This window comes from Bufo gargarizans, chromosome 5 (genome assembly GCF_014858855.1).
Source record: "Bufo gargarizans isolate SCDJY-AF-19 chromosome 5, ASM1485885v1, whole genome shotgun sequence".
In the NCBI taxonomy this organism is placed as follows: Eukaryota; Metazoa; Chordata; class Amphibia; order Anura; family Bufonidae; genus Bufo; species Bufo gargarizans.
In genome coordinates, this window is record NC_058084.1 from 25,256,429 (window position 1) to 25,270,790 (window position 14,362).

Genomic DNA, 14,362 nt, shown 5'->3' on the forward strand with positions numbered 1-14,362 from the left:
TTCTAGCAGGCCCCAGTGTGATAGTCTTGCATCTAACAGTTGTCCTCAAGCCTGGGGGAGCGTCCTAATAAAGGCAGTCTGCCAGTACTAGACTGGTCTAGACTTCCTTTCCCATGCTTCTAGGCCAATGGCCAGTAAGCCCTATCCTAATCCTTGCCCCTATCCTCAGCACACATAGTGTGTAAGAGACAGTTTATGCTCTCAGCACACAGATCTAGGACTCAGAAAGCAGATTATCATGACAGCATACAGAAGGCAAAATAATTGCAGGTCACAGAAGAGCATGGATGGGGAGAAGGAAAGAGTCAGAAAACAAGGACACAATGAATACAGCTTAGATGGGGCAAGGAATATGCTAATAAGTTAAAACCATCACATGCAGAGGCACACAAGCGCTTCATAAATGAATTCCATTATGACTGGAGAACGAAATGCAGTTACGATGTACTGAAGGGAAGATGTGGCTGTCTATACACAGAAAACAGCAGTCTGAGATGCTGAGCATTCTGCATTGTTCAAGCTCTGAGTCCTGGATGGGGAAGGGGCCTCTGCACTGAGCTCTGGAGCCAGCCAGTGAAGAAAGACATGCCCACTTCCATCAGTCCATTTATGCTGCTAAGGATAGAATTTGCCTAATAACTGTGAGACCCCTAATGGCAGATATTTCAGAAGTGTTTTTAAGGTGGACAACATGAATATTTTAAATCTAAGTGAGTAACCTAAAGGGACCTTTTAGAAGAAATTGTTAGAAGAGTTAGTGCCATTTAACGTTTAGTTGTTCGGTGGTGTGGAATGTGTCTAACATGTGTCCGTGACCAATGTGTGCGCAGTATATGATGTCCAGCAGACATGGCATGTGTAAAACTTTTATTAAAGAAGGATGAGTGGCGCAAACAATCACTCATCTCTTGTTTTCCATATGTATATACAAGTGAACCCTAAATTCCACCCACACCTCTGTTTCTGCCTACTTGCACGACCACACTAAGTGGTGGACCAAAACTGGTCGACGGTCCTTGTTTATTTACGTGCTGGGGCTTACCAGGGAAAAAACAACAAACAAAGCGACAGGCAGGCACACAAGTACTGAGAAAAAACCCAGAACCAGAGTACTCAGAGTCAAACATACCAAATCGAAACCAAAAGAGGACAATAAAGCCAAATCAGCAGATCACTAAACAATACCAATCCGAGGTCATACACCAGCAGTCAAGTCCATGTCCAAATAAAGTACCTCAGGCAGAAGCGAGTCCAAGAACCAACCCATGGTCAAACCATAAGATGCAAAAAAGCCAAATCAGAATCCAAGAATTGAGGACAAAAGTCAGGAGGTCAGAACAATTTACAATCCAAAACGTTGGTGAGATATATATAACCATTTACAGATTGTCTGTTTAAAAGCCCCGCACCATCTGGTCAAGTGACACACAAGACATCACGTGGCCTATGACGTCAGAACTGATCAGACTGTCTCCCTGGCAAACAGGTACGCAGGGAATGGCGTCTGCCGGCGCTGGTAATGACAGTAGATATATCTCTCAGTGGTGTTACAGCCATTGAGGGGAGGAGGACACATGCATGGAAACACTAAGTAATCACCGCCTGTAGGATTAACTCACCAACTCCACACGAGCCGGCTGTCCACTTGGCTTGATCCGAGATTCGCAGCGGATGCCAGTGCTGCCTGTCCCTCGTACACGAATGTCGTCCACAACAATATTCCGGGATGGGATAGTGAATCCAAACTCCTTCATATACCTGGTGAAGGTCACACTCAGGATCAAGGCCCTTATAATTAGCTTCAGTAATCAAAAATATGATTTGGGGTACAAAAACAAAAACCTGCCTTACCTGGCTGTGAAGGCCTCCTTGAAATCCCCCACACGGCAGGAGTTGGGGTTCACAGGGTATCCCCTCGCTGAGCACATTAACGCACAGTCCGTTCGCTCATAGCGGAGATGTAGGAAGGGCTCAGTGTCGATCTGAGACCTGTGTACAATAATACGAGTGAGTGAGGTTGCCCATTGTTCTGATAGTCTAAAGAGCTAACAATCTAAAGTGCCATTGCTTTTCTCTTTCTCCTGGACATGGACCTCTGTCAGAATTAGATCAGGCATATGGCGGTGATGGTTACTGTTTTGCAGTACTGCAGTACAGCTCACATTGCTTGTCCATCCAGGAGAGGTGGTGCTGCATTTTAGATTACCTAGCTGCTGGACGGAGCTCTGGTCTGAACTATGGACAAGCAGAAGAGGAAACTGTACCGTTATCATTTGTAGTAACATAGACTATATGAAACTAATAATACTTAATCCGGTACAAGCCATATAAGTCCAATTATCTAAACCACCAGGGATGCAGGCACTAACCTCTCCAAATATCTAGACCACCAGGTATGCAGGCACTAACCTCTCCAAATATCTACACCACCAGGGATGCAGGCACTAACCTCTCCAAATATCTAGACCACCAGGGATGCAGGCACTAACCTCTCCAAATATCTAGACTACCAGGGATGAAGGCACTAACCTCTCCAAATATCTACACCACCAGGGATGCAGGCACTAACCTCTCCAAATATCTAGACTACCAGGGATGAAGGCACTAACCTCTCCAAATATCTACACCACCAGGGATGCAGGCACTAACCTCTCCAATAATCTAGATCAGGCATGCTCAACCAGCGGCCCTCCAGCTATTGCAAAACTACAACTCCCAGCAAGCCTGAACAGCCTACAGGTATCAGCCTACAGCAGGGCATTGTGGGAGTTGTAGTTTTAAAACAGCTGGAGGGCCACAGGTTGAGCATGCCTGATCTAGATCACCAGGGATGCAGGCACTAACCTCTCCAATTATCTAGACCACCAGGGATGCAGGCACTAACCTCTGCAATTATCTAGACCAGCAGGAATGCAGGCACTAACCTCTCCAATTATCTAGACCACCAGGGATGCAGAACAAATCAAGGTAAAAAAAAAATATGTAAAACATCCTGCACGATATGATAATGAATGTTGTGGATGTACATGGCTACATTTATACAGTCACAGAAAATAATGCACTATAATAATAGATGCAAGCATAAAATAAGCCCTCACACCACCAGGGATGCAGGCACTTACCTCTACAATAATCGAAACCACCTATGAAGATGATATTAAATGCTCTTGGTCTCTAGAACACCAGGAATGCATGTCCACAAATCTACTGTAAATCAGAAGGAATGCTGCCCTAGACGGCCTGGGAAGTGGGTATTAACAAGTAAACTGACCTAGGACAGTAGGGTGATAGTAGATAGTGATATTAACTCATCGGCTTCTCTAGGCCACAAAGGATACAGAAACTAACTTCTCTGCTAATCAAAACCACCAAGGATGGTGACTTTCACTACTCTGCAGACACTATCCTCCTAAATCAGTGTTTCCCAAACAGTGTGCCTCCAGCTGTGGCAAAACTACAACTCCCAGCATGCCCGGACAGCCAAAGGCTGTCCGAGCATGCTGGGAGTTGTAGTTTTGCCACAGCTGGAGGCACACTGGTTGGGAAACACTGTCCTAAATAACCAATACTCCCAGGCAGGGTGACATTAACATTTCCACCGCTTTAGGCCACCAGGGATGCAGAAAGTAAGCACGAATCTAGAACAAAAGGGATGTGACATTAACTCTCTGCTACCCCAGACCACCCAGGAAGAGGACATTAACTCATACACTGTACTAGACCACCTGGGATGGAAACATGTATTTCTCCACTACTCTAGGCCATCACGAATGCAGGAAGTAACCTATCCACTAATCTGGACCAACACGGACAATGGCATTAACTCCTCTGTGGCGTTAAACTACCTGGGATGTTGACATTAACTCCACCTCTGCTCCAGAACACCTGGAAGGTTGTGAATAACTCCTTTTGCTGCTCTAGACCACCAGGGATGCAGGAAATAAACTCTTCACTAACCAAGACCACAAGGGATAGCGACATGAATTCCTTTACTGCTGGAGGTGTGCAGTAGCAATTAAATCACCTAGACCACCAGGGATTGGAACATTGACTGCACCCCTGCCTTTGACCACCACAAAATAAGACATTAAATTGACTGCAGGGAACCATATGTATTAATCCTTTCCTATGAAAAGCTGCTATGTACATGGCTGGATGGCCCTGGTCTTTGTGGCAAATCAGCTGCAGTGGCTCCAGTATTAAAGACAATGTCTGTAATGACACAACCCCTTTAACCCCTTAATCTAGAAATTCAATTTTCTACAAAAGTATGAAAATAATACTTATTTCCGCCAAGAACTGATAGCTTTCACATATGGCGCCTTCTCCTACCGCTGAAATCCTTGTTGCTGAAGGGCTTCAATGCACTGAGTCTCCAGAGCTGCAATTCTCTTCTCTAGGAGTGGGAAAGATTCTTTACTATACAGCATAGAACATGGCTCCTGCGCCTCATGTACCACATCCGCCAGTGCCATGCCGTACGCCGAGAGGACACCGCCGTATCTGAATAAAAACCATACGTTAAGGTCAGTACTAAATAAACCAATCAATTGTTTCCAGAGCATGAAAAAAAAAAGCAGCTCACTTGTGGATGAAGACAGTCTTCATGCCAAGAGAACGAGCGATCGCACAAGCATGCTGCCCTCCTGCGCCGCCAAAACATGCCAACACGTGACGAGACGTGTCATGACCTTTAGCCTATAGACAAAGAGGATTAAAAATTGTAAAACTTATAAAATGTTATTAAAATAGAACAACTGAACTGAACCCCACTAGTCTCCTATATTACATTCATCCCTGTAATATACTCCAGAGCTGCACTCATTATTCTGCTGGTGAAGTCACTGTGTACATATATTACATTACATTACTTATCCTGTACTGATCCTGAGTTACATCCTGTATTATACTCCAGAGCTGCACTCACTATTCTGCTGGTGCAGTCACTGTGTACATACATTACTTATCCTGTACTGATCCTGAGTTATATGCTGTTTTTACTCCAGAGCTGCACTCACTATTCTGCTGGTGCAGTCACTGTGTACATACATTACTTATCCTGTACTGATCCTGAGTTACATCCTGTATTATACTCCAGAGCTGCACTCACTATTCTGCTGGTGCAGTCACTGTGTACATACATTACTTATCCTGTACTGATCCTGAGTTACATCCTGTATTATACTCCAGAGCTGCACTCATTATTCTGCTGGTGCAGTCACTGTGTACGTACATTACTTATCCTGTACTAATCCTGAGTTACATCCTGTATTATACTCCAGAGCTGCACTCACTATTCTGCTGGTGCAGTCACTGTGTACATACATTACTTATCCTGTACTGATCCTGAGTTACATCCTGTATTATACTCCAGAGCTGCACTCACTATTCTGCTGGTGCAGTCACTGTGTACGTACATTACTTATCCTGTACTGATCCTGAGTTACATCCTGTATTAAACTCCCGATCTGCACTCATGTATGTATACAGTAACTTCATTAGCAGAATAGTGAGTGCAGCTCTGGAGTATAATACAGGATGTAACTCAGGATCAGTACAGGATAAGTAATGTATGTACACAGTGACTGCACCAGCAGAATAGTGAGTGCAGCTCTGGAGCATAATACAGGATGTAATTCAGGATCAGTACAGGATAAGTAATGTAATGTATGTACACAGTGACTGCAGCAGCAGAATAGTGAGTGTAGCTCTGGGGTATAATGCAGGATGTAACGCAGGTTCAGTACAGGATAAGTAATGTATGTAGACAGTGACTCCACCAGCAGAATAGTGAGTGCAGCTCTGGAGTATAATACAGGATGTAACTCAGGATCAGTACAGGATAAGTAATGTGTGTACACAGTGACTGCACCAGGAGAATAGTGAGTGCAGCTCTGGAGTATAATACAGGATGTAACTCAGGATCAGTACAGGATAAGTAATGCAATGTATGTACACAGTGACTACACCAGGAGAATAGTGAGTGCAGCTCTGGAGTATAATACAGGATGTAACTCAGGATCAGTACAGGATAAGTAATGTATGTACACAGTGACTGCACCAGCAGAATAGTGAGTGCAGCTCTAGAGTATAATACAGGTTGTAACTCAGGATCAGTACAGGATAAGTAATGTACGTACACAGTGACTGCACCAGCAGAATAGTGAGTGCAGCTCTGGAGTATAATACAGGATGTAACTCAGGATTAGTACAGGATAAGTAATGTATGTACACAGTGACTGCACCAGCAGAATAGTGAGTGCAGCTCTGGAGTATAATACAGGATGTAACTCAGGATCAGTACAGGATAAGTAATGTAATGTATGCACACAGTGACTCCAGCAGCAGAATAGTGAGTGTAGCTCTGGAGTATAATACAGGATGTAACTCAGGATCAGTACAGGATAAGTAATGTATGCACACAGTGACTCCAGCAGCAGAATAGTGAGTGTAGCTCTGGAGTATAATACAGGATATAACTCAGGATCAGTACAGGATAAGTAATGTATGTACATAGTGACTGCACCAGCAGAATAGTGAGCGCAGCTCTGGAGTATAATACAGGATGTAACTCAGGATCAGTACAGGATAAGTAATGTATGTACACAGTGACTCCACCAGCAGAATAGTGAGTGCAGCTCTGGAGTATAATACAGGATGCAATTCAGGATCAGTACAGGATAAATAATGTAATGTATGTACACAGTGACTGCATCAGCAGAATAGTGAGTGCAGCTCTGGATCAGTAATGTAATGCATTTATGACATGTCTGTGCTGTTTGTGTAGAATTATTCTGTATGCAATCAAACTAAAGGTCATTTCCATGGATGTTGATATCACCGTCGTCGCCTGTCAGCACCTGAGTGAGGGATCTGATCGGACGACACATGGCTTCGTTGGCCACTCGGATGAATCCCATGGCCACTTCCTCAATGCTGAGTGAAGCTCCTCCCCCTGGTCGGCCATGCTGGAACTGATTAATCTCCAAAGTGAGTTCCTTAAACATGCATATTGTGTCTTCCTTTGAGAGAGGCTGATCCTCAGACGGACCAAAGATCCGAGGAAAGTAATCAGGGAGGAGACGGCCGAGACAGAGATTGGCGTCCGTCACAGTCAGCGGCCCCCCTGGAGAGGAAGGAATGTGGTAATTAATAACATCTGGGATAATAATTCTAGTGAGAAATGTAAACACAAAGGGGGTTATCTATTAGGACTGGCGTTTTAGTCGCCGGCCTTAATAAGGCCCTGCGCTGGCGGTGGCCTCTACACAACTTCTGCGGATCCACCGCTGCTCCTAAACCTACGCCAGCTCCCTTCTGCAGACCTGACGTGAGCTGGGAACAGTCGCAGAGTGCGGCACAACAAAGACGTATTTCTGTTCGCAAATCTGCCACAAAGGCTATTAGAATTTATCATTATACAGTGCTTACTACTAAAAAAGAATCACTATATTGTAGTGAAGATGGAGGAGCTCACTGTGTAAGTATGAGGAACATATTAACTCTCTAGGGTTGTGCAGGATTAGAAAATCATGGTTGCTTTCTTCCAAAGGCAGCGCCACACCTGTCCACAGGCCGTGCGGGGTATTGCAGGTCAGCCCCCTATTTACTTCAATGCAAGATCGGACACAACCTGAGGCCGGATGTGGGAGACAGCAGCCATGTTTTTCTACTCTGGTAAAACCCATTTAGGCCATGCTCACAAATAACCCCATATTCACATCCATTACCTTTCCTGTAACAAGCGGGTCCAGGGTGGGCGCCTGCAGACTCCGGTCCAACCACAAACAATCCCGACCTGCAAAAAATTTATGTTTTTTTCTTAATTTTAATATATATATATATATATATACATATATATATATATATATATATATACACACAGTCCTGATCAAAAGTTTAAGACCACTTGAAAAATTGCCAAAAATCATATTTTACATTGTTGGATCTTAACAAGGTTCCAACTAGAGCTCCAACATGCAACAAGAAGAAATGGGAGGGAGACAAAACATTTTTTGAGCATTCAATAATTGAAAATAACGATTAAACTGAAACAGGCTGTTTTTCAGCTGATCAAAAGTTTAGGACCACATGCCTTTAAAAGGTCAAATCTGTGCAAAGATGTGGATTCATTGTCATTTCCTGTCAGGTAGTCACACGTTGTGATGGCAAAGGCAAAAAAACTCTCCCTTTTTGAACGTGGTCGGGTTGTAGAACTGCATAAGCAGGGTCTCTCACAGCGAGCCATCACTGCTGAGGTGGGACGCAGTAAGACAGTCATTTGGAATTTCTTAAATGATCCTGAGGGTTATGGACCCAAAAAGTCAAGTGGAAGACCCAAAAAAATTTCACCAGCATTGAGGCGGAGGATCCAATTGGCTGTCCGTCAAGACACTGGACGATCCTCGACCCAAATTAAGGCCCTTACTGGTGCTGACTGCAGCCCTATAACCATCAGACGGCATCTGAGACTGAAGGGCTTCAAAAACAAAAAACGTCTTCAAAGACCTCGTCTCCTCGAACGCCACAGAACTGCTCATTTGGACTTTGCAAGAGAGCACCAAACATGGGACATTCAAAGGTGGAAGAAAGTTTTATTCTCTGATGAGAATTTTTTTTACCTTGATGGTCCTGATGGTTTCCAACGTTACTGGCATGACAAGCAGATCCCACCTGAGATGTTTTCTATGCGCCACAGTGGAGGGGGCGCCATAATGGTCTGGGGTGCTTTTTCCTTCAGTGGAACAATGGAGCTTCAGGAAGTGCAGGGGCGTCAAACGGCCGCTGGCTATGTCCAGATGTTGCAGACAGCATTCCTCATGACGGAGGGCCCTCGTCTGTGTGGTAACAGGACAACGCTACAGTACACAATGCCCGCAGGACAAGGGACTTCTTCCAGGAGAATAACATCACTCTTTTGGCCCATCCTGCGTGTTCCCCTGATCTAAATCCAATTGAGAACCTTTGGGGATGGATGGCAAGGGAAGTTTACAAAAATGGACAACAGTTCCAGACAGTAGATGGCCTTCGTGCGGCCGTCTTCACCACTTGGAGAAATGTTCCCACTCACCTCATGGAAACGCTTGCATCAACCATGCCGAAACAAATTTTTGAAGTGATAAACAATAATGGTGGAGCTACTCATTACTGAGTTCATGTTTGGAAGTTGGATTTCTGTTTTGGGGGTTTAGTTTTTTTGGGGAGGTGTGGTCCTAAACTTTTGATCAGCTGAAAAACAGCCTGTTTCAGTTTATTCGTTGTTTTCATTAAATTGAAGGCTCAAAAAATGTTTTGTCTCCCTCCCATTTCTTCTTGTTGCATGTTGAAGCTCTACTTGGAACCTTGTTAAGATCCAGCTATGCTAAATAGGATTTTTTGCCATTTTTCAAGTGGTCTTAAACTTTTGATCAGGACTGTATATATATCTATCTCCAGATATTCCTGCTGTGATTATTATTGCTGGCTGACACTTATAAGGACACAGCTCTGAGGGTAAGGTCATATATAAAATTGGTGTTTAGGTACAAACATTAAAGAGTGCACAGTCACTACCATTGGAGCACAGCCACCCGCAGACACTTACCTAAAGAAAAGCATGGAGCCCCCTCCAGCAGCCACGGTGTTCACATCCAGCTGGGGGGCCTGAATACTGATCCCAGCTGTGGTGGCCTCAAAGACATGTTCATACTCTCCTGCATAGCGGCTGACATCTGTGGAGGTCCCTGTAATAGAAAGGAGGGAAGCAGTAATGTCAGGTATTGATCTATACATCCCCATCACATGAGCCTTATCAGAGCACAATACCATCATAACAAGGGTCCCCCATCAGGACACCTCCATAACAAGAAGAGCAAAAAGATGATACAAGGAGGATCTACACCTCTAGTGGACACAGCACAGGAAAAAGATTGAATTAAATAGACATCCTGTATTATAGTCCAGAGCTGCACTCACTATTCTGCTGGTGCAGTCACTGTGTACATATATTACTTATCCTGTACTGATCCTGAATTACATCCTGTATTATACTCCAGAGCTGCACTCACTATTCTGCTGGTGGTGTCACTGTGTACATACATTACATTACTTATCCTGTACTGATCCTGAGTTACATCCTGTATTATACTCCAGAGCTGCACTCACTATTCTGCTGGTGCAGTCACTGTGTACATACATTACTTATCCTGTACTGATCCTGAGTTACATCCTGTATTATACTCCAGAGCTGCACTCACTATTCTGCTGGTGGAGTCACTGTGTACATACATTATATTATTACCCTGTACTGATCCTGAGTTACATCCTGTATTATACTCCAGAGCTGCACTCACTATTCTGCTGGTGCAGTCACTGTGTACATACATTACATTACTTATCCTGTACTGATCCTGAGTTACATACTGTATTATACTCCAGAGCTGCACTCACTATTCTGCTGGTGCAGTCACTGTGTACATACATTACATTACTTATCCTGTACTGATCCTGAGTTACATACTGTATTATACTCCAGAGCTGCACTCACTATTCTGCTGGTGCAGTCACTGTGTACATACATTACTTATCCTGTACTGATCCTGAGTTACATCCTGTATTATACTCCAGAGCTGCACTCACTATTCTGCTGGTGCAGTCACTGTGTACATACATTACTTATCCTGTACTGATCCTGAGTTACATCCTGTATTATACTCCAGAGCTGCACTCACTATTCTGCTGGTGCAGTCACTGTGTACATACATTACATTACTTATCCTGTACTGATCCTGAGTTACATACTGTATTATACTCCAGAGCTGCACTCACTATTCTGCTGGTGCAGTCACTGTGTACATACATTACTTATCCTGTACTGATCCTGAGTTACATCCTGTATTATACTCCAGAGCTGCACTCACTATTCTGCTGGTGCAGTCACTGTGTACATACATTACTTATCCTGTACTGATCCTGAGTTACATCCTGTATTATACTCCAGAGCTGCACTCACTATTCTGCTGGTGCAGTCACTGTGTACATACATTACATTACTTATCCTGTACTGATCCTGAGTTACATCCTGTATTATACTGCAGAGCTGCACTCACTATTCTGCTGGTGCAGTCACTGTGTACATACATTACTTATCCTGTACTGATCCTGAGTTACATCCTGTATTATACTCCAGAGCTGCACTCACTATTCTGCTGGTGCAGTTACTGTGTACATACATTACTTATCCTGTACTGATCCTGAGTTACATCCTGTATTATACTCCAGAGCTGCACTCACTATTCTGCTGGTGCAGTCACTGTGTACATACATTACTTATCCTGTACTGATCCTGAGTTATATGCTGTTTTTACTCCAGAGCTGCACTCACTATTCTGCTGGTGCAGTCACTGTGTACATACATTACTTATCCTGTACTGATCCTGAGTTACATCCTGTATTATACTCCAGAGCTGCACTCACTATTCTGCTGGTGCAGTCACTGTGTACATACATTACATTACTTATCCTGTACTGATCCTGAGTTACATCCTGTATTATACTGCAGAGCTGCACTCACTATTCTGCTGGTGCAGTCACTGTGTACATACATTACTTATCCTGTACTGATCCTGAGTTACATCCTGTATTATACTCCAGAGCTGCACTCACTATTCTGCTGGTGCAGTTACTGTGTACATACATTACTTATCCTGTACTGATCCTGAGTTACATCCTGTATTATACTCCAGAGCTGCACTCACTATTCTGCTGGTGCAGTCACTGTGTACATACATTACTTATCCTGTACTGATCCTGAGTTATATGCTGTTTTTACTCCAGAGCTGCACTCACTATTCTGCTGGTGCAGTCACTGTGTACATACATTACTTATCCTGTACTGATCCTGAGTTACATCCTGTATTATACTCCAGAGCTGCACTCACTATTCTGCTGGTGCAGTCACTGTGTACATACATTACTTATCCTGTACTGATCCTGAGTTATATGTTGTTTTTACTCCAGAGCTGCACTCACTATTCTGCTGGTTATTAATGGGAACAGGTTAGCTCCTATAAAACCCTGCATCGGTTTGGATTCTAGCATCAGATTACTGTACACTGCTTGCTGTAATGACACTTTGCAGAGTGGAAGCCATCAGGCCAATGGAAAATATTGATGGTCACTAACTTTTCACACAAACTTACATAAATCACAGTACAAGCGACCACAAGGAATGTTTTGGATTTTTCCAGCTGTTTATCTCCCCCCCACTTTTACCTTTCTTATTGCTTTTCTCTTTGAAAAGTGCTTTCTGTCACAAGACATACTCCATAGATTTAGAAGAACCACATTTGACATGTCAATACAAGTGTATAGATAGGAGAGGGGGAGGAGTGAGCAGCAGCATGAGTGAGAAAGAGGAGAAACACACAGACAAGTAGACCGCTGGAGTTACGAATAGTAAGGCTACTTTCACACTCGCGTTGCTGGATTTAGGCAGGCAGTTCCGTCGCCGGCAATCTGTATGCAAACGGATACCATTTGTAGACAGATCCGGATGCGGATCCGTTTCACAAATGCATTGCAATACCGGATCCGTCTCTCCGGTTGTCATCTGGAAAAACGGTATTTATCTTTTTCACATTTTTAAAGGTCTGCGCATGCGCAGACCGCAAAACCGGATCAGTTTTTCCGGAACACTTGGGGCCGGATCCGGCATTAATGCATTTCAATGTAAAATAATGGCAAGTGTTCCGGAATTTTGGACAGAGAAAATACCACAGCAAACCGTACAGTGACTGAACTGAAGACATCCTGAACGGATCGCTCTCCATTCAGAATGCATGGGGATATAACTGATCAGTTCTTTTCCAGTATTGAGCCCCTAGGACAGAACTCTATGCCAGAAATGAAAAACGCAAGTGTGAAAGTACCCTAATACATACAAAGTTTATATCTCAGCCCATATAAGTATTATTATTATTATTATTATTCAAAAGCATACAGGTTAGTACTCTGCATGTCCTCCATGATTCTCCTCTACTTTCTGTGTGCAGCTAGTCTCTACCCACCATGTATGATTCTCCTCTACTTTCTGCGTGCAGCTAGTCTCTACCCACCATGTATGATTCTCCTCTACTTTCTGTGTGCAGCTAGTCTCTACCCACCATGTATGATTCTCCTCCACTTTCTGTGTGCAGATAGTCTCTACCCACCATGTATGATTCTCCTCTACTTTCTGCGTGCAGCTAGTCTCTACCCACCATGTATGATTCTCCTCTACTTTCTGTGTGCAGCTAGTCTCTACCCACCATGTATGATTCTCCTCTACTTTCTGTGTGCAGATAGTCTCTACCCACCATGTATGGTTCTCCTCTACTTTCTGCGTGCAGCTAGTCTCTACCCACCATGTATGATTCTCCTCTACTTTCTGTGTGCAGCTAGTCTCTACCCACCATGTATGATTCTCCTCTACTTTCTGTGTGCAGATAGTCTCTACCCACCATGTATGGTTCTCCTCTACTTTCTGCGTGCAGCTAGTCTCTACCCACCATGTATGATTCTCCTCTACTTTATGTGTGCAGCTAGTCTCTACCCACCATGTCTGAGAGAACTACAAATTAGACATTTAGCATGCACAGGGGAAAACTGCAAAAAATGTCAGATACATGTCACACAGCGCCAGAATTAGTGTTATCACTCATGTACTGCACTATTGATTAATGCTAAGTTGACATACACTTTGAATGTCCTGGGTTTGCATGCTGCTGGTGTAGCCAACCATTCCTTTTAGTGCCACGACAGCATCATACAGGGAGCGTGCCCTTTGTCGTAAAAGTACAAACAACTAGTTTTCTTTACTTATTTAACTATATTGTAAATGCTGCAAATGTCGCCGAGGTGATTCGCCAGATGATTATTTTTTTCCTATCCTTGAACGCATACATTACAAGCATTGCTCTGGTGACAGTATTGTACTCCACTGGTGAGGTCAACCAGCGTTTTACATGGTAGCTGAGGACACACATTTGCTACTAGTGTTCCTCATACTGAAACGAAGCTTTGGCTGTACAGACGAGGTAACCAGCATCTTGTATGTTCAAAGAAGCACGCATTAGCCTAGACTGTACAATAACAGGTCTGGCCAGCATTATTTACCCACCCATTTTTAATGCATATCAATAAAAGACACATTTTAAGTGGATGTATAGTAATAGTTACAGCGTTATTAAAGAAGCCACCAGACACTGAACAAGCAGGGGGTGTAAGAAAATGTGAACTCTGGTTCATGTAAAACTAACAACCCATGCTGTGAATATAAAAGATGCTAACAAACTTCTACTGCAGATCACATGTAAACTGTAGAAGGGGTTTCTAGGATGATTGG

At 43.6% G+C, this 14,362-nt stretch overlaps 1 protein-coding gene across 2 annotated transcripts in view; it reads right to left on the bottom strand.

Annotated features, from left to right (window-relative positions):
• The window catches only part of OPLAH (5-oxoprolinase, ATP-hydrolysing), a 61,843-nt gene that overhangs the window by 14,724 nt on the left and 32,757 nt on the right, over positions 1-14,362 (bottom strand). For both annotated transcript variants that reach the window (XM_044295320.1, XM_044295319.1), the window contains exons 8-14: positions 9,584-9,722; positions 7,731-7,798; positions 6,861-7,126; positions 4,586-4,698; positions 4,333-4,503; positions 1,852-1,989; positions 1,620-1,758 (exon numbers count right to left, since the gene is read on the bottom strand). In XM_044295320.1, the coding sequence (XP_044151255.1) occupies positions 1,620-1,758; positions 1,852-1,989; positions 4,333-4,503; positions 4,586-4,698; positions 6,861-7,126; positions 7,731-7,798; positions 9,584-9,722 (1,034 nt within the window). The remainder of the gene's footprint in view (positions 1-1,619; positions 1,759-1,851; positions 1,990-4,332; positions 4,504-4,585; positions 4,699-6,860; positions 7,127-7,730; positions 7,799-9,583; positions 9,723-14,362) is intronic.